The sequence below is a fragment of the Brassica rapa genome, chromosome A03, assembly GCF_000309985.2.
Source record: "Brassica rapa cultivar Chiifu-401-42 chromosome A03, CAAS_Brap_v3.01, whole genome shotgun sequence".
Taxonomy (NCBI): Eukaryota; Viridiplantae; Streptophyta; class Magnoliopsida; order Brassicales; family Brassicaceae; genus Brassica; species Brassica rapa.
The window spans coordinates 10,755,642-10,775,628 of record NC_024797.2 but is presented as its reverse complement, the minus strand read 5'-3'; the positions used below and the strand labels follow the sequence as shown (position 1 = coordinate 10,775,628).

The following is a 19,987-nucleotide window of genomic DNA, read 5'->3' as shown; positions in this document are numbered from 1 at the left end:
TGGAAATCTAGTTTGTGTTAAAATAACTTATTGATTTGTAATCAATACTATTAAAAGGGAAGGAGTCTTAAAAAATCTACCTATCAAAGTTGTTTGGACTCTTTTATTTAACTCATTATTTTTTGGTCTTACCTTAAACTTAGACTAACAATATATTACCATATATTTCTCTAACAATAATTTATTCAATTCCATTATTTATTCAAATACCACTCATAAATCTTAATCATTACTATTACTATATTTACCATTTTGACTTTTAATTGTAAAAGCATTGAAACTAATGTTTTATATTATCACTTTTATCATATAATATATAATTTAAAGCAAGAGAAGTTACACAACATATATGTGTACATTTTAACTTCCTCTTTCTTTTATAATAACGTAATCATATCATATATAAATTTTCCCACTAAAATCTCATATTATATACTAAACTTTCAATCGTCTATATTTTGATAGATATTTTCATATTTAAAAATGAGTTTTCTAAAAATATTTCATCAACCATGTTTTTGTACAATAACGTTAAAAATCTATATCAAAAGGTTGTTGGACCCGATATGGATGTAATGGGTCCACATCTGTTCGGGTATTTAGGATCCTAAAAAGATTCGAAAAATCTGAAAAATATCTGAAACACGAAAATTACTTGAAACTCCAAACAAATACCCAAAAAAATCAAATACCTAAAAATTCAAAATCTTATTCAAAATCTGACACTGAACTGAAAATACACAAAATTTTATCCAAATACACAAAAAAAAATTTAATTTGAAAATTTACCTGAAATCAAAAACTATAATCGTAAACCAAAAACCTAAAAAAAATATCCATAATGCCGGAAATATATTCGAAATATCTAAATATACCTAATAAACACAACATATTTATGATCGGGTCTAGGGTAGGACCGGACTCAAACAAAGACATGTGGGTCCAAAAAAAAACCCCACTAGGTTATCTTCTCTCGATCTGAACTAAACATATATTTCCGGGTCGGTTAGGTTTGTTTTTTTGATCCGGATATAATTCTCATGTCTAAAAAAACTTACGTAAAAGTGTACATATAAAGTATCAAATAAACTTAATTCATAGATTATATAACTGTTAAAAAATATATTTTTTGATATAATAAGACTTTGTATTATAATATAATCCAAAAAAATCCGCGCTTTTCAAGCGCGGGTCAAAATCTAGTACTAGCTTATAACGATGAACTCAATATTGAAAGTTTAACACCTTAATAAACAATCACCATTTCTCACAGATTGTTCTAAGCTAATCCTCTAATAAACTTTTTACTAATCTAGTAACTTTTTGTAAAAGTTATTTCGCCAATTAATCAATGTTACAATATGCCAAAACATTCAAATGGCCAGACTCTGCTACTCCATCATTATCCATTGTTATCACATAAGTCCAATATGTTGGATTTATACAAGACAAAGAGGTACGCTGACATAGAAGTGCAAAACAAACTTTTCTTAAGTATATATAATCTATACACTTACTTATTCAAAAGGAGCAAAATAAGAGAATAGATATGATATATATAACCGATTGATAGCTACGGTATTGGAGAAATGGATGAAAATCGGTAAAAATGGGGGAAGATATATTGAAGATTACATTTTACTTTGACTTCTTGATCATGAGTAGGTAGACTTGAGGCCTCTTTTGCATTTGATCTCTCTATGAGATTCTATTGATCCTGTCAAGTTTATATCATAATTAATTGTCGAGATCATGCATCTTTGTTTGATATAAATAAAAACTTAACCAAATAGATATAAACTCTTTTGCTATGCCAATTCATTCAAGATTTATTCTTTCACTTATGTTATATTGCATCATCCAACAAAATCCAAAAAGGTTTGCGGGGGACAAAACAAACATTCAGCCTTTTCAAAGTTAGTGGTGACAAAAATCTTAAAGGAAGACTCATAAAGATGATACGAGCAAAGTATATAACTACTACGATTAAAATTATACCTGAGATTCAGATCATAGAAAATAAAAAATGATTTTAGGTGTGATCAAAGAGAAACTTACTGTCCCACAAAATCTAATATATCTATTCTATAACTTCAGAAAATGCCAATGCATAACTACTCCCAATGTTCATGCAGTAAAAGAGCCTCTATCAAAGCTCTAACATATATGTCAAAACCCAAGCTCAAAACTCCGAGATCCTAATTACAATTGGTTGAATTGTAATTAGGATTTTGGTTGAATTGAAAATCTTATAGATTTCTTTGAGTTGTTTATAATTAGATCATTTTCCTAAGACCCACAAAGCAATAATTAAAAGCATGATCAGTAAAGTCTTAAATCTATGTTAACTTTTCTTCTGAGATAACCTTATTAACCTTTAAACAATCATGTAATATTGTCAATTATTAATCGATTTCTTTAGGTTTTAAAATGAAGGGGAAAAAGTCTAATCGATTTATCCCTTGATCATCAATGGGGAACATAATCTACAGAAATCTTTAAAGAGAAGCATTCTAAGAGCCAATCATTACTTCATTGAACCACTGTTTACAGTGGTAAAATGTGTGTGGGGTTTACGAAGGAAAAAAAATCCATCTTTGGAGAATCAAATGTTTTCCAAATCTTGAATGGGATTCTCTCTAAGATCTATACTTGATAATCGGATGCAGTTTCAAATGAAGGTTTTAATTAAAAACATTTATAATTTTTTTTTTCATTTTAGTGCTAGAAAACCTAATGAATCATCATCCATATGCTAGAAACTAGAACATTTATTTTCACGTATTATTCTTTCCATAATTAAAATATACTTTCACTGAAAGAGCTAAAATGATTTAAACGTAATCATCTAAAATAAAATCTATTTCAGTTGAAAACCTAAGAAGATCTAACCTCAATCCGGCCCCTTAATCCGAACCCAACATCAACAAAATTATATATATCAATACTTTCTCAAAAGCCTAACCATGTCTGATGTCTCCAATTAATTAGGGTTTGATACATAGACCATTCTCCAACATAAACATATAGATTTGGGGTATGTTACTAGTCAGTGAAACCATTCAATCACATAAGCATATAGATTTGAGATATGTTAATAGTTATGAAACCATTCTGTCAGAAGTTTCTACTAAGGAGATCAAAAAACAAAATTTAATGCATATATGTAAATGAACGCCAAGGCACACATATTTAAACAAAATAAAAGCATAGTCAATGGAGAAATATATTACCACAAAGTCTTTCACCAAGATGAGAATCTTAAGAGAAGCTGAAGGAAGAGGAGGAAGAAGAAAAGTCGTCTCTTCCACCAACCATCTCCGTAGTTGGCTGCTTCTTCTTCTTCTTCTTGTAAGGAATACCTCTAGCCTTAGCCTGACACTCCCTAACCTCCCGCAGATAAACCCTTATTGCTCCACTAGCGAAAGGGTTTGTTTCCGGAGAACCACCGTTCTCCTCGTAAGCCGCTCTCAGCCGTCCGATCAAAGCGTCGAGACTTCCCCAAGCTTGTCTGAGAGGGCACGTGCAAGGAGCTGGTGGCTCAGGCTGGCCGTAGAACATACAGCCAGGAACGTGCACCTTTGTCTTACCGAACTGGTCTAAGTACCTTAGGAAATCAAGCACGTGGTTGCAGTTGCAGTGTGACATGGGAACCGGCGGTCTCTGGTTCTTCAAATACTGTCCGAATGTGTTCCAGTCGCGTCTCTTCTGTGACTCGTAACGGCTTGGTGTCACCGGTGGCTCTGATCCTGATGATTCCATCAAGCTCTTTCCTCTATCTCTAGGAGATGACATGATATATGATCTTGTTCAGTGTAGAGAGAGAGAGAGAGATGCTGGTGAAGTTTAAGGGATCATTTTGTGTTTTATATAAGGATCTGATGAATTAGGTAATTAAGAAAAATGAAATGTTGAGTGAGTTTGATGAGAGGGTGAAAGTAATAGTAATAATGGAGGATGATGTTGACGTAAGAGGACTTGTCATGGGCCCGTTTCAAACTTTGCTTTCTTTCTTCATCAGTCTCATATTTTTGGATTATCTCCCACTTTTCTTCCCTATGGAATTAATAATTAACGAATAGTTATTAATCAACTCATAAATAACATCGCTATGAAATACTCCCTCCATTTTAGTAAGTTAGACGTTTTTTAAAAAAAATTTGTTTCACAAATATAGATTTTTTGTATTTTCTATGAAAAAATTATAATGTTTAAAAAAATTAATTGATTTTATTGATTTAATATTGATTAAAAATTATTAAAATTTTAAAATTACAGAAAATGATACATTTATTATAATAATTTAATATATTTTGTTAATATGTGTGAAAATACTAAAAAAAAATCTATTTTTGTGAACATAAAAAGTATTCATTATGTGGTCAAGAAAAAGCCAACAAAAAAAACAACAATTCACAAAATAACCAAATTTCCTTTCTCTCTTCTTTTCTCTTCTTATCTCTCTACCCTCTCTCTAACAAATTAATTTTAGTTTTTCTTTTGCTTTTGAATCTTTGTCGTTTAGATAGTAAAAATATCGGTTCATGGTCTCAAATTTATCTTAAAAGTAATAATATCCGATGTCTTAATAATATCCGATGTCTTCTAGATTTTGATATGGTGAATAAGAAATGTGCTGATCAAGTAATAGGCAAAAATTGGAAATGTGCTAAACGTTTTTTAGGATTCAAGTTTTATTTAGAAATAAAATTACGTTATGTTAAAAGTATAAGTATGGGATTCGACAATTTACTTGTCGTAGTCTGGTAAATTATCCGGTTACGCGTTGACAAAAAAAAACATCGAATATATTTCTATCGGATCAGACGATATGATATATAGAAAATGTGTTAGCTGGTTAGGTAATTGTGTGTCGTATGTTAAATTTTTATTGTTTAAATACAAACAACAATTTATGGCAGATGATGTGTGCCTACATCATCAGACTAACGGATGTGGAAAATGTATACTTCTGCACATGTCATAGTTTCATGCTTATATAAAGATGTGAAAACACTCTTGTAACTATAAATATAAACTTTGTTAGCAAAAAAAAAAACTATAAATATAAACTTCTCTATAAAATCAGGTTTGAGTTGTCATGGTCAGTTGCTCAAAAAAAAAAAAAAAAGTTGTCATGGTCAGATTAGAATGGATCACATCTAGTCAATAAATAAATATATTAATAACTATGCTAACACCCCTAGCTAGTCCATTTAATTTTCAGGACAACCGGACCATTTATAACAGTTTGATATATCTTCCGTATTTATCGTGTTTTGCCCCAAAACAAAAAAGTGTCCTGTTTTTCTATGTCAACACACTAGAAAATTTGCCTTATTTTCTGTATTTAATATTCTTTATGTTCCTAAAAATTCATGTTATAGTTTTTTTCATATTTATTAAGAAAACATATAAAATTGTATTTTCCAATACTGATTTTTTAATTAATTATTTCCAATAACTTTTAACCAATGAAATTTTATTAAATACAATTGTATTTTTTGAAAAGTACAATTTTTTATTAATTAATGTATTGAAAATATAAAAAATATAATTTTTGAAACAATTTTTTTTTTAAAATATGAATCTTTTAGGAACGGAAGAAGTATATTATAACAGTGTTATATCTTCTGAATTAGATATATTTATCATATTTTTCCTATAAACAAAAAAGTATTGTATTTAACTGTACGTATTGTATTTTTCGATGTTAACAAAATAGAAAAATTTCTCATGGTCTTGGCCTCTTGGGTTATTAATATCGCAACAGATATATTCTCTAGATTCATATTTTCAATCGTCCAATCGATTTTTGTTGATAGAGAGTGATGTTGTTTATTCAGCATCGAACCCTTGTAGGGTTCACTCTTTTCTGTTCCCATTAAACTGAAATGGTTTTTTTTAATCTATGTTTTCCTTCATAAATATACTTTTGCTTTTCCAATGTAAAATATCCTCTGTATATTCAATATAAAATTAAATTTAGTTATTACTGTTTGTTTATTGTTATTTTGTTCTCTCTTACTTAGACATGTATATTATCGATATATTCCATTTATTCACGAAAATAGTCATTTTAAAATTTTTATTTGTTTTAGAAAAAAATATTTTTGTTTTGATGTAACTTTATAGTTTATTTACCTATTTTGTTCATATTAATTAAGACAACTACTACATATAATATTTTTTGTTAACATTTATTAAATTAAAATTATTTTCGGTATTACAATTTTATTTTTTAAATATATAAAAACTTAAAAACTACAATTTTCGTGAAAACGAATGTTTAAATCCAGATCAGTTATCACTATATACAACTTGTTTAAATCCAGATCAGTTATCATTAGTATAACACAACAACATCATTAACACAAAACAGTAAATTTTATAGATTTCAGATCAGTTATCATTATATAAAACTTGTTTAATTTCCAAAGGATGATTAATACAAACACTGTAAAATAAGTATTTTTGTCATATACAATAAATGTTTAAATCCCCTATATTTAAAGTAGTTTGTTTATATAAATGAAAAGTATTATTATTGTGTTTCATAAAAAGTGTTATTTCAACATTTTTTTCTTTTATATACAAAATATCATTTAAATTTTTTATATCTATTTAATTTTAATTTAATTTTAAAAATTCAATATAACAAGTGTTTTTTCAAATGCATTATTTTTGTAAATGATAATTTTATCTTAAATACTATAAATTAAATAGATATCATTAAGAAAATAAATTTATTTTAATCAGTTTTTTCAATTTGTGTCATGAAACGAATGAGTATCAAACATAAATTGAAAAATTACTCCAAACATAAATTGGAAAAAAGGAAGGAGCTTTACGATACAAGAAAAAGGGAATTCAGATTTTGTCTTACCGGTCAAAATCAATGTCGATTTGAATATGTCATTAAATGCTTAATTATATTCTAATTAGGGCTCTTGTTTTTTCTCCGAAATACATTGCACATTAACGTTTCCTAAAATCCCATCAAAGCTTAATTTAACGATAGAGTTAGACATTAGTCCTTCCATTTTATAGTGATATGCAATATAATAATAATATAATGAAAATAATTGAGAAAGATGTAAAGTAGAGTGAGCACCGATGTCCCTTATTGGTTCATGAAGACTAGGGAATAGGTTATGAGTCATTAACCACTATATTTCACCTACCTTTTAAGGCATATCTTTGTAATTAGTTACATATGATATCTTTGATCATATGTAAAAATGGTATCTTAATTTTATCAAGGCCCATCAAAATTATTTTCTGATAGTTGAATAAAATATGATACATGTGGCTGATACATTAGCAATCTGGTATTAATAATAGTACATGTAAACAAAAATTTACTTATCAAACAAAAATAATAATAGTATATATCTGGAGCAGAATAAATTGTTATAAATTATGATTTGGTTCGGCCAGATTAATTGAACCGATCTTTCAAAACTAAATAAACCATGATCTGAAATGGTAATTTTCTGTAATCATTGTTTATGGTAAACATGATTTTGAAATTTTAAGTTGTAATGATTTGGAAGTAAGAAAACCTACCGATGTCAAGTAAGAAAACTAGTTCTGGGCAAAAATCTGAATTTGAAGAACTGTATCAAATTTAATCAGAAAAATACTATCAAATTATTATTTGAACGAAATCAAAATTTTGGTATCTAGAAAATTAGAACCGAACCGGATTCGAACCAGAATTTTTTGGATATCAAAATATATCCAAATCATATTTATATGTTTAAATATATTAGTTATTTTTAGATTTAGTATCCAAAAATATCCAAAGTTATAAAAAATATTATATAAATTGTCAAAAATAAATATATAAAAAGCTAAAAAACTCTCAAAAAACCCAAAAAAAATACTTAAAATGTTTATGATTTTTCATTCAAATACTAGCTGGGCAAGTAGAACCCTCTCTTATGCATTTCCGTTGAGACTTAATTGAAAATGGTATCTTTATATTTTTTAAACACCCCTCTCTTATGCAGGGAGGATACAGTTGTTATCTTCAGTCATCTATGAAACTGTTAATTTTTGGACTTTTGCATTTGTGCTTCCAAAAGGATGTCTCTTCACGTTCACTAGTAAATCAAACCCTTATAAAAAAGAACGTAGCATTATAAATTTAGGTAATATTATTAAGAAGACTGATTTAAGAATGGAAGATCATGCATAAACACTTGAAGAGTCATGTGTTGCCGACACCAAATGAATTTGATCGTGGTAGGCTGCTACTAGCATAAGTTGATATATTGCAGACAATAATAGTTATATATCTGATATCACATATTATAAAGAGTAAATTGTACATTCTCATTGATTTGCTCATAATGACTTACATCGGCTACTATATCCATATTGCCATCAATTTGTAGTATATATTGCATATTATTATTAGTTTGTAATTAATAGATAAACCCATTCCATCTTCTTTCTTTTTATTCATCCCACAGGTTTTTGTCCATCATTAACTTTTAATATATGTAGTGTTCTTTTTTTTAACTTAATATATGTAGTGTTCTTGAACTTTAGATAACTAAACGAAAATTTTTTTTTGTCCAACTAAAATTAGTAAATATATACCATGTCATTGACTGAAGATGAGGAGGAGCGGGAAGGGAACAAAAGAGAGAGCATGTGATGTGTTAGGACTTAGGAGACTGTGTATGCATATAGTGTTAAAGTTTGAATATGGGTGGCATTCTTAAAGTTCATGAGCTCACACTATTAACAATGCATTCGTCGCTATTATTGCTATATCACAGCTAACGGAATAAAATTTAGAGTTTAGAGAAAAAAAGTATTTTCGATAAAAATATTCATAGTTAACAACATCATAGAAAACTAACTAGGTCAGTTTTTTTTTTTGGGAAGTCAGATTTATTTTTTCAAATTTAAAATTCTATGTATTATGTTAAAATGTAAAATATACGTACATATGTGTAACAGTGTAAGTTTAACATGTTTCTTCGCATGGCCTCGCGAATTTAATTCTTCTAGAAAATCTATAGTTTGTTAGAAAATCTAAGGCTATGAAACATGTGTGTATTATTTCAAATATGAGATTATGATGTTTGAATCTTTGATACAGTTTTAAGAACAATGAAAACGTGCAGAATTATGTGTTTGTGTGTCATCAGAATAACTATTATTGAAAATTTGCATAATAATGCATGATAAAGAAAAAGAGCATTGAAACTTTGGCTTCACGATTTTTGACTTTTTAACGAAAGAAAACTTTGTGGTGTCTTTTATTTGTAAGAAAATCAAGAAAAAATGCAAACGTGGGCGTACACACAAGTAAGACATAATCGATATCTTGTTAAATCTGTGTGAGTCTCATTTATCTTCATATTTCTAACTAAGCAATTAGCATAGTAATTTCTGATCTTTTAAAACTTTATTCTCAATAAATCATTCAAAAACTTACTAGAGAAACAACAGTAACTATCTAGTGGAATGCTTTGATGAGAACAAAGCATTCTAAATTTTACTAGAAAAAACAGTAACTATCTTATTTTCTTAATTAACTTGGTATACATATTTTTCTAAGAATTTTTTTTTTGCTAAGGCTTGGTATACATATATATATGCTTGTCTGTGTGCAGTGTAACATACTAGAAATGGGCCAACGAGAGCAAGACCTGATGTTTCCATTTATATTTTGAATATCAACATTTAAGAAAATTAAGAAAATCAACCTTCTCTATCCCTAGAAAATTCAGATCATATGAAAAAGAAAGAGAGAATAAAAAACAGTTAAAAGGTAGATAGATGTAAAGGTATACTGTGAGTCTATAGTAGTTACACAAATACATAGATTCTATTACATCTTTACAAAAAAACCTGTAAAGGAAATCGAGTGGCATCGACATTTCCTGACGTTTTCTAGGGTTTTCACTTTGAAATTGAAAATTTTGGTTGTCATCTAGTGACAGTTACGGTTCTTTCAATGGCTGCTTTAAACGTAGTTCGTCTTTTTCTTACAATGTCACTATTTTCATTTGTACGGTATTGTTTTTTAGCCTTCGATTATTCTTAACATGAAGATACTGTTCAGTAATGAGTTTACTGTAAACTCAAATAACATTAGTCTTGAGTCTCTTGACTCTAGTGGGAGCTTACTATCAAATAGCCCGCTTTGCAATCGGAAATGCGAAATTAATAATCGGACCTTAATTAGAGTCGCTTCCAAGTTCAAAGTTCTAACTATAATCCAATGGAAATTCTAGCCCAAATTTTTACACAAAAGTATTTTTCTTAACTGTTTATTCCCTTAGTTGTAACTAGTGTTCAAGCGCTAGGCGCTAAGCGGGTTATAACGTTTATTGCATCATATTACAAGTGACTAAATCACCATTTTAATAGTTTTACCACTCAAAGATCCACTGTAGCTGAGTTATAACGTTTAGCTGAGCAATGAGAATATGTATTGTAATTTGCTTATCGCAAGTGTCTAACTACATTTTTCATTATCTACAACTCGAACACCTACTGTACTAGATCTAAATCCATACTATAACACTATATATAGCGATACCTAAAACCACTAGATTGCAAAATATGTCGGATATAAAAAAAATTATATCCATTCAAGTTACTTATGTATACACACAAAAACAACTAGAAATTTGGTCAAAAACATTTTTTCTTATTTTGTCGTTAACTCATCACTAGGATTTTCATGGTGTGTGTTGTGTGCCAGCGCAATACCACATTACTACCAAACTGTCGAAATAGGGACCTAATTGTTCTAATGTACAAGAAAAAAACACATATAAAGTGATTAAGTTCTTGTCAGTGCCTCAACTTTTGTCTTGGATCAATAGGACAACCTATCTTACTATACGTGGAGCACCACTTGGTTTGAAAATTTTACTTTGATACGCAAGAAAACGAAAAAAGATGAAAAGAACCCTAAACATAAATGATACATATTTAAAATCATGTTCAGAAAAGAAACAATGGGCACGAAGAAACATCTTCACGCATGAGTTGCCAAAAATGTCACAGTCTCAAAGGCACATTTATGCATTAGTCCTTTGCCCCCACAATTATTTTCTCTGCTTCTCTTTTTGTTGATTGTGATTCCCTCTGTCTTCCCACCCACCCCCATTTTTTCATTATTGTTTTTTTTTCCTTTTTGTCAATTCATCCCTCTAACCGAAATCTACTTCGGTTTTAGACTCGGTTAAGAACTTTTGAACTGGTTTGATTTACTATAGGTGTTTAATTTTTGCTCCGGTGATTGGAATTAAGGAGTGTATTGGTGCGTAAAATAGGTGGAAGACAAAAATAGATGTATTCGTTTTCTTTTTTCTTTTTGCAATATAAATGTTGGCTACACATTCATCGAGTCTGTGTCACGAAAAGAGAAACAAACAATTTAGTTTACATTAAGCCTTGTCTAAAAATAAAAACAGCTTAGTTTACATTAAGCTTTGTTTAAAAATAAAAACAACATAGTTTACATCGGTCCATTGACACCATTGTAACAAATAATTATACTTTTATCAGTTATAAATATTCATCGATAGTTCGATATCATACATTTGAGGGACTGCAGTTGAACCAAAGAAAAAAAAAAAAGAGGGATTGCCAAGGTAAGAAAATGAATTTGTGGCCTAATATAGTTCTTTATTCGAGGTAGTTTATTGACAAGTCTGACAAAAAAAACTACAGATTTGGAAGAAGAATTCAAAAAATATTATGCCTATTTTAAATTTATTTATTATATTTTTGTCATCAGTTGGATTAACAATTTCCAATCCATAGTTAACCCTATATAACGCTTGAAAAGGCGACTTTATAATCCAACTCTTGAGGATAGACCGTAAATGTGAAAATAAAAATTTCTTAGGACATGCATGCACTATACAAGTGAAATTTTTTTCTAACTTTTTTTATAACACAGTTTTTTTCTAACACCAAAAGGAAAATTGGTCGGCAGGGCCAGGGTCTTTCTCACTGGAAGAGCAAACCTAGGTTCGATTGCTGCTGGATGCACTTGGAACGTTCAAGGTCTCTTTTAGCAGCTTCACCATTTGGCAGCCTTGACAAGTTTAAAGGACAATTCAATTCACACCATTGAAACTTTGGAACCAAAGGCAGAATCTTGACCATCCGCCATTTTCAAATGCTAGCATTTTCGCTGTTTTTAAACCCTAACCTTTGCTGGGAAAGTTCTCTTATTTCTTTTTTTTTTTCTGAAACGCATTACAACCACAGGAAACTGAAACAAGTTGGCGACCTAAAATTTTACAAAAAAAAAATCATTTATAGGCAGGCTTTTCGATGATTGGTTTTTATAGATATATTTTGATATACCGAAACATGAATAAGTTTTTATAGACAAGTATACTTTGACAATGGGATTGGATCCAGATAAAAAAAGAAGCTCATATAACAGACTATGATCCAAACCGCCTTATTTTATTTTATTTTTGTCATCCAAACCGCCTTATTCATTCCAAACCGATCTGTCTACTTACCCAAATAACTTTTCAAATTGGGCTTCAAATGGGTCGAATTTACATGGGCCAACTGATATTTTATCTATTTGATCTGCTTCTGTTATCTGCTTAGTTATTTTTTTTTTTTTGTAACATATCTGCTTAGTTATTTATTTAATTTAATTCTCAATAGTTTCTTAACACTTATTTATTCTCTTCAAAATTATAAAAAATATTACAAAACTATTTACAATATATGTTAGAGAATTAACACCACATCAAAACCTTATTTACACTACTATTAACTGTTTTATAAATTTCATATCTAGCCATTTTGTTTTTATCATATCGAATATTTATATGATATTTCATATAAGTTTTTTTTTGTTAATCTATAAAACCAAGATAAATTGTCATTTATAAGATTTTTGGTTTAAAAGCATTAGTGACCATTTGATTAATACACTGGATTAGTAAAGTTTCCCCAAATTCGAAGAAAATCTTATCTGCTCTTTTAATATGCTATTGAAAAAAACCTTATCTCCTCTAATTGGGTAATCTGCAATGTGAAATTGCCAATTAGGATTTTTGACATTGTGATGTGATTCTTATTTCCTTTCTATTTACTTTATTGTATGAGAAAATATATAATTATCATGGGAGAAGATAAAGAACTATTAAAATGAGTGGACTGGTAGATAGAGAGTGATGACATGTCACAATCTTGTTGGGTTAGAGAAAAACGAGTGGACCCCACAAGGAATATTATAAAGATATAAAATCACTTACAGACACAAACTACCCCCACTAAACCCTCGTTAATTACAGTTTTATCCCTACGCGGAGCTCAAGTACCTCTCTCTGTGTTCTGTCTTTCAACTGGTCGGATCAGTAGAAAAAAGCTTGAGAACTTGATACCTTTGATTTCAAAACCCATGGAATCTGCCAAAGAGCGTGACACTTTCGTCTACCTCGCTAAGATATCTGAACAAGCTGAGCGCTATGAAGGTAAAGAATCTTCTTCTTATGGTTTCTATGAATCTTTATCGTTGGACTCAAGGGTTTTCGATATGTTTCCAGATAAGTATTGAAAGTGTGATTCTTTATCTTTTATCACAGAGATGGTGGAGTCGATGAAGAACCTTGCGAAGCTGAACGTTGATCTAACGGTGGAAGAGAGGAACTTGCTCTCTGTTGGATACAAGAACGTGATCGGTTCGAGGAGAGCTTCGTGGAGGATCTTCTCGTCGATCGAGCAGAAAGAAGCAGTGAAAGGGAACGATGTTAATGTAAAGAGGATCAAAGATTATATGGAGAAGGTTGAGTTAGAGCTCACAAGTATATGCATTGACATAATGTCTGTGTTGGACGAGCATCTGATCCCATCTGCTTCTGAGGGTGAATCAACTGTCTTCTTCAACAAGATGTAATGCTCTTTACCTGATGCTAAACTTGAAGTTATATGCAGGACAGGATCTGAGATTTTGAGTCATAAATATTTACAAACTTCAATAAAAAATAAAAATATTGGGAGCCAAAACTAATGTTTCAATAGGCTGTTTCCAAATCCGGTTCTGTTTGGTTATATGTATCTGAAGATTTTGTTTGGTTTGGTGCAGGAAAGGTGATTATTACCGCTATCTTGCTGAATTCAAATCAGGGGATGAGAGGAAAGAGGCTGCTGATCAGTCTTTGAAAGCCTATGAGGTGTTCTACTTGTGACTGATCTTATTACATATATCTCTTTTCTTATAGCTTTAATTTTGAGTTTTTTTTTTTTTTCTTGCATTACAGATTGCTACTACTTCTGCTGCGGCTAAACTCCCTCCTACCCATCCTATCAGATTGGGCTTGGCATTGAATTTCTCTGTGTTCTACTACGAGATCATGAACTCACCTGAAAGGTTTTAGAGATTGTTTTATTACTAAAAAGGCTCATTGCTTCAGGGGTTTGAGATTATTTTATTTTTTTTGGTTGGCTATTCAGGGCATGTCACCTTGCTAAGGAGGCGTTTGATGAAGCAATCTCAGAGCTTGACAGTCTGAATGAGGAATCTTACAAAGATAGCACTTTGATTTTGCAACTCCTTAGGGACAATCTGACCTTGTGGACTTCTGACATTCCAGAAGAAGGAGGTGATGATCGTTCTGTACTTGAGAGCATACTCATTAACTATAATGTTTTGATGTCCTGTAGTGGTCCCTTTTAGTGTACTTATTTAATTATAGGTGTAGATGTTCCTTGTCACTTCTTTTGTATGGTGTTGTTTTGTTTGGAACCAATGAAGTTAAGACATGGACATGCTTGATGATAGATAGTTGAAGTAGCATCCGGACACGTATTTAGCTGCTGATTTCAAATATTTATTTTGCCTATATGTGTAGCAGATGATGCCCATAAGACGAATGGTTCTGCTAAACACGGTGCAGGTGGAGACGATGCAGAGGTAAACCATAAGATAATCCTTTGCTTGTAGTCAATATTAGTTGATTCTAATAGCAGATCTTGTGTGCTCCTTTGCTGCAGTGATCTTAAATGTGTGCACCCGCAGTAGCAGCAACACTGAACAAGTTTCAAGAACAACTGAATGTGCGGTGAATAATAGTGAAAACCTATAGTGCTTATGTTTCCTGTATTATTATTGTCTATATTGTACTCTCTGGTTTGAGTGTATGCTTTGTGTCTCAAGAACACTCTCTTCTTATTTGTGATTTGTACTCAGTACTGTCTTCTTCACCCATTGCTCTTCTCTCTCTCACTATGTATTCATTCTTATAACTCTGTTCACTTACTTTCACAGCTCTTTAATCATTAATAGCACGCAAAACACCGTACCTGTTACCTATTTATAACACAAGCGTAACGTGAACTGATAATGAAGCTTGCATTTCTTGAATACTTCTGAACATTTGCTCAGTTTAGCAATATAGCCAAATCAAGCAGAGTCAAACTCCAAAATGTTATATAGAAAAAAATAATAATGAACAATTTGTTGAATGATAGAATAGCTCTTCCCCCATCTTTATAAGATTTCTTCTCTTAATGTCTTGAAATAATAGGCTCTTGGGATCTAGTTATAGTGAAGCAGAGAATGATGATGATGATAGGCTTTATCAAATTATAAGAGGAAGTGCTTTATAGAGTCCTCTAGAAACTGGTGGCTCGGACATATCATCTCCTTCACTTTGTCTCCGTTCTTGTACATCTTAAACGTTGGAACTTTCCTGATACTCTCTGCCTTGGCCAACGCCAAGCTCTCCTCCACATCCACCTAGTAACAATTCATTTTCTTGATTAGAACATTGCAAGACATAGAAGAGTTTAAAAAGAAACTGTGATTGGTCTTTACCATGAAGAAATGTACTAATGGATACCGGAGGCATAAAGTGTTGACGTAAGGAGAGATCTCTTCGCATTGTCGGTTTGATGATGATTTGAAATGAAACACAGAGACACCTGAAAAAACCATGTTTCAACTTTGAGCAAGACAGATACAAAAGAATCTCAATCTGGTCTTCCGTGTTTAAACTTTTACCAGGAAGTGAAACTGAGTTCTTGAACTTATCCAAAGATGAAACTGCTTCAACTTCGTTATTGAATCCCAAGCTTTTAGATTCTTGACTTAGCGCGGTTTTCGCTCTCTCTAGAGACTCTGCAACTTCACTATCTCCTGGTAGTTCCCTTCTCACAAACTCATAGTCTCTAACCGCATCTTCCCATCGACCAAGCTATATTTCAAACAAACATTGTCACATTGTCATTCAAACACACTACAAAACTCCGTTTATAACTTGTTTAGTCTTTACCTTTCCATATGAAGCAGCCCTTCGTAGAAGTGCCTTGATGTAACCAGAGTGGATTTTAAGCGCTTGGTTACAGTCTTCAACAGACTTCTCCCACAAACCGAGCTTATACCAACACGCTGCTCTGTTACAGTACAGAACCGAGTTGGACCCATCGTACTTAAGACCGTCTCCATAAGCTACACTAGCTTCAGAGTATCTCCCCGAACTAAACAGCTCATTACCACGACTACGCGCCTTGGCAACCATCTTGACATTGTTTAAAACCGACACGAGTTCCGGATTGGTCTGATCAAGCATGGAAGCTCTCTCTGCCTTTATAACACCGTTCTCAAATCTGCAACAAACCTATCGTCTCTACTCACTCACCGAATAGAATCAATCAAAGTAACATTAGCAAGTTTCGAAAAAAGCTCTCACCTTCCTAATGCCATATCAACTTGAGCTTGGATACATAGCACATAAGCTTCAGCTACCATACCAAATAGTTTGGCCTGTGATTGATGATGATCCAATCTCGGAATGCAAGAAAGACAAAACTCTGATTCCTCTATTTGGTTAAGACGCAACAAAGCTTCAGCTTTACAAGCTACAAGCTGTCAGAATCAAAGACCGTTAGTTAATAATCATTAAAAGCAAAAATGCTTATGCTATAGCGATGATCTCTGACCTGAGGAGACGAATCAGCACCGTTTGCAATGGCTGCATCTGTTTCCTTAACCGCGGTTCTCCAATCTCCGATCTTCCTAGCCTCCCAGCAACGCCGGAGATGCTTCTCCAGCGTCTGCAGCCGTTGGAGATCAGCTTGGTCCGGACATTGACCGGAGAAACAAAGATGTCGCCTTGCATTCTCAGCTTCTCCCAATCTACACCGACAAGGATAAGATCAATCAAACTCAGTCTTTAAACTTACACACACACAAGATTCATCATTACCTGAGATAGAGTGAAGCTAGTCTTTGGTGAGCTCTAGAGTAAGACGGATCAAGCCTCACAGCTTCAAGACACTCTTTAACGGCTTCTCCTAACCGTCTTAACGCCGTTAACGCCGCCGCGCGGTTGCTTCTGTAAGAAGCATTCTCCGGCGACAGTGAGATTGCTCTGTCGTAAAACGACAGAGCTTCTGTGAAGCTTCCTCTTCTATACATATCGTTCCCTAGTCTCTTCAGCTCCTCCAAGCTTTCACCGTTCGCCACCGCGTGGTTTGTCTTTCCGGTGCTTCCTCCGCCGCTTTTTACTACGTTTCCGTGACCGTAGTTTCCGGTTCCTGTCCACAGAGTCTCGGCTCTGGTCGAGCTCCGAGTCGCCATTCCGGTTTTCAAGATCCGACCCGACGGGCAAATGTTGCCGGCGGGTAAAACGGTCGGGCTCGGAGACACCGCGGACGTGGCGCCGGAGCTTTGGCTGGCTCCAGAGTAGAAGCTAGAGCCGGAGAAGATCAACGGCGTTCCGGTGGAGGAGGATCTTCGATGACCCGGTTTGAGATTCCGGGTCGTCGTCGTCGGCATTGCGGATCTCGAAATCTCGCCGGAGTGGCTTTTCACCATCTGAGAAGTCACCGACGGTTTGCCAGAAACAGAGCCTGAGGAGCCGGAGCTGCTGGTGGGAGTCGCCGCAGCTGAGGAGGAGGAGACACGTGGCGTTAAGGTGGAGACAGGAGAGCCGAGATCGAGTTCTCTGAAGTCTGGTTTGTTGACGTCATCGTCGTGTCTCTGTAAAGTCAAAGAGTCACGAAACCTTCTTGAGGTTGATGAGTCTATGGCAGGTTCTAACGAAAGCCTTCTAGAATGAGACATATCCTCCTACTTTTGAATCTATTGGCTTCCCTCAGCTTCTTCTTCTTCTTTCTTTTCACAAGTCAAGTACTGTTCAGAGAGAAGAAGAAGAAAGAGAGAGAGAGAAGCCAGAAGAGAGAGAAATAAAATAGATCTTGTAAAATAATAAATAGAAAAAAGGGGCGAAGCAAAGAATGAAGGTGAAATAAAAATCATATAATAGTATATAGTTTTTATTTTGTTATGAATGTGATTAAACTTGATTGGTTACAGATTAACTAACCCCTCTGAGATTATGACATTGATCTTCATCACGAGTCTCTTTCTCTCTTCTTCACTCCCGTGTCCTCACGGCTGCTTGTCGCTGAGATGACAAATACTGTGTTTCATCGAATTTTAATTCTTATTTATTAATCATTTATATAACTTTAAGTAGACTAAAATAGTTGACCTTTGAGTTTTGAACACACACTATTCGAAAACAAACTTATTATTTAAGACTTGTCGTATACTTTTAGATAATTTGAAATATTTATCATGTACTGTATTGCTTAATGTTGATGATAACGAACTATCAATGTATTTATATGATACATTGTATTTGTTAAAGTTTACTACATAAACTTTTGTTTTCCAGTTTCAAAAAAAAAGAAGTTTACTACATAAAATATAGAGAAATTGCTCTAATTTTGAAAACGAAGCATCCAGCAAATGAAATGCGTACACTAACATGATCATTTATCAATAGCCTCTGACGTGATGTATTAGTATATGGTTTAATTCATTTCCCCAAAATGTCAAGGCATGCAGATTCAAGCACGTTCACTCATGTTCCCTAAATGTTACTCTACCAAATTTAATTTTCTTGCAACATTTATTAATCACAAGCTATACAATAGCATAAGCAGGCTATTATTAGAATTTAGCACTAAACCTTCGTACAATATTCAATGCACGACATGTAAATTATTTTTTATTAATATTATTTTTTGCATATTTCATTTACCAAACCCACTTCTAGGGGCGTTGTACAGACCAGTAGCATTAAATTTGCCGCTCAAATGATCAATTTCTAAATTGTGATGGTAATTGCTTACGTATTTATACTTTAATCTATACTAGATCACGACCCGCGCAACCGCGCGGATTTTTATTTTCATTTATTTTTATATAAACATTTTGTTTTTAATTCTACATTGGTATATATTAATATAATTTTATCGTATATTTTTAAAACATAATAATTTTATCGTATATTTTTTTATTGAATTGGTTGTTTCCAGATCACGTTTTTTTTTGCTAGAAAAAGATTGATAATTATTTAATTCCTATAATGTAGTAGACATATTATTTAGTTCCTATAATCTAGAAAGTGAGTTATTTAGATCTATAATAATAATAATATTAGAAATTGAATGTAACATGACTTTCTAGTAATAGGTTCATTAAGTCCATTTTTTAAAAAATCACACATGAGTCAAAGTTGTGACTTCTCTTTTAATATATAAGATGAGGATTTTAGAAAAGGTGTTTAGCCAATAAAAGAGTATTTCAAAATATATAATTAGACAAATCACTGACTTTGTTTTTTTTGGCAAATCAGTTATACATACATATTTGTGTCTTTGACTAACTAAAATGAAAACAAAAAGGAATAAACGAGAGAAAATGCCACCTAGGTTTTCAACTTTCGTTCTAAAAAACATCACGATCGAGGCCAAAATCGTCTTGTGAAGTTGAATGTATTTATCAAGCCAGCAAAACCTTTTCTCTAAGCCACCATATTTATCGTAATATTTATAACTTTCTGTAATACTATAAGTTTATAACTTACAAGCAGATAAAGTAATCTTGTGTGACAATAGCCTATTCTTATTTAAATGAAACGAATATTACAAGCCTAGTTCTTGCGTTGCGTGTTGAGATTTG

The 19,987-nt window shown here is 32.3% G+C and overlaps 3 protein-coding genes across 4 annotated transcripts; 1 reads left to right on the top strand and 2 right to left on the bottom strand.

The window, feature by feature from the left end:
- Positions 1 to 1,378: 1,378 nt before the first annotated feature.
- LOC103858024 (protein LIGHT-DEPENDENT SHORT HYPOCOTYLS 10) lies at positions 1,379 to 12,978 on the bottom strand. The gene is made up of 2 exons (XM_009135299.3): positions 3,234 to 12,978; positions 1,379 to 1,717 (listed from the first exon to the last, which is right to left on the bottom strand). Exon 1 carries the CDS (start codon positions 3,793 to 3,795, stop codon positions 3,262 to 3,264), a length of 534 nt encoding a protein of 177 aa, XP_009133547.1. The 5' UTR covers positions 3,796 to 12,978; the 3' UTR covers positions 1,379 to 1,717; positions 3,234 to 3,261.
- Positions 12,979 to 13,230: 252 nt separating this feature from the next.
- LOC103858023 (14-3-3-like protein GF14 mu) lies at positions 13,231 to 15,276 on the top strand. 2 transcript variants are annotated; one of them, XM_009135298.3, is made up of 7 exons: positions 13,231 to 13,487; positions 13,599 to 13,905; positions 14,099 to 14,186; positions 14,274 to 14,383; positions 14,467 to 14,615; positions 14,868 to 14,926; positions 15,007 to 15,276. In XM_009135298.3, exons 1-7 carry the CDS (start codon positions 13,415 to 13,417, stop codon positions 15,007 to 15,009), a joined length of 789 nt encoding a protein of 262 aa, XP_009133546.1. In that variant the 5' UTR covers positions 13,231 to 13,414; the 3' UTR covers positions 15,010 to 15,276. The 2 variants fall into 2 exon arrangements, with proteins under 2 accessions (XP_009133546.1, XP_009133545.1); XM_009135297.3 differs by having other exon boundaries at positions 14,865 to 14,926; positions 15,007 to 15,271.
- Positions 15,277 to 15,347: 71 nt separating this feature from the next.
- Positions 15,348 to 18,250, bottom strand: LOC103858022 (inactive TPR repeat-containing thioredoxin TTL3). The gene is made up of 7 exons (XM_009135295.3): positions 17,220 to 18,250; positions 16,954 to 17,149; positions 16,704 to 16,879; positions 16,287 to 16,620; positions 16,016 to 16,208; positions 15,830 to 15,936; positions 15,348 to 15,751 (listed from the first exon to the last, which is right to left on the bottom strand). Exons 1-7 carry the CDS (start codon positions 18,077 to 18,079, stop codon positions 15,599 to 15,601), a joined length of 2,019 nt encoding a protein of 672 aa, XP_009133543.1. The 5' UTR covers positions 18,080 to 18,250; the 3' UTR covers positions 15,348 to 15,598.
- Positions 18,251 to 19,987: the final 1,737 nt, after the last annotated feature.

Excerpts from the sequence above, each read along its gene's own strand:
- LOC103858024 (XM_009135299.3), bottom strand. The coding sequence starts at position 3,795 with ATGTCATCTCCTAGAGATAGAGGAAAGAGCTTGATGGAATCATCAGGA.
- LOC103858023 (XM_009135297.3), top strand. The coding sequence starts at position 13,415 with ATGGAATCTGCCAAAGAGCGTGACACTTTCGTCTACCTCGCTAAGATA. Across the intron at positions 13,488-13,598 it reads ACAAGCTGAGCGCTATGAAG|AGATGGTGGAGTCGATGAAG; the intron begins GTAAAGAATCTT and ends CTTTTATCACAG. Across the intron at positions 14,384-14,466 it reads ATCATGAACTCACCTGAAAG|GGCATGTCACCTTGCTAAGG; the intron begins GTTTTAGAGATT and ends TTGGCTATTCAG.
- LOC103858022 (XM_009135295.3), bottom strand. The coding sequence starts at position 18,079 with ATGTCTCATTCTAGAAGGCTTTCGTTAGAACCTGCCATAGACTCATCA. Across the intron at positions 17,150-17,219 it reads CTAGCTTCACTCTATCTCAG|ATTGGGAGAAGCTGAGAATG; the intron begins GTAATGATGAAT and ends TTGTCGGTGTAG. Across the intron at positions 15,752-15,829 it reads CATTAGTACATTTCTTCATG|GTGGATGTGGAGGAGAGCTT; the intron begins GTAAAGACCAAT and ends AATTGTTACTAG.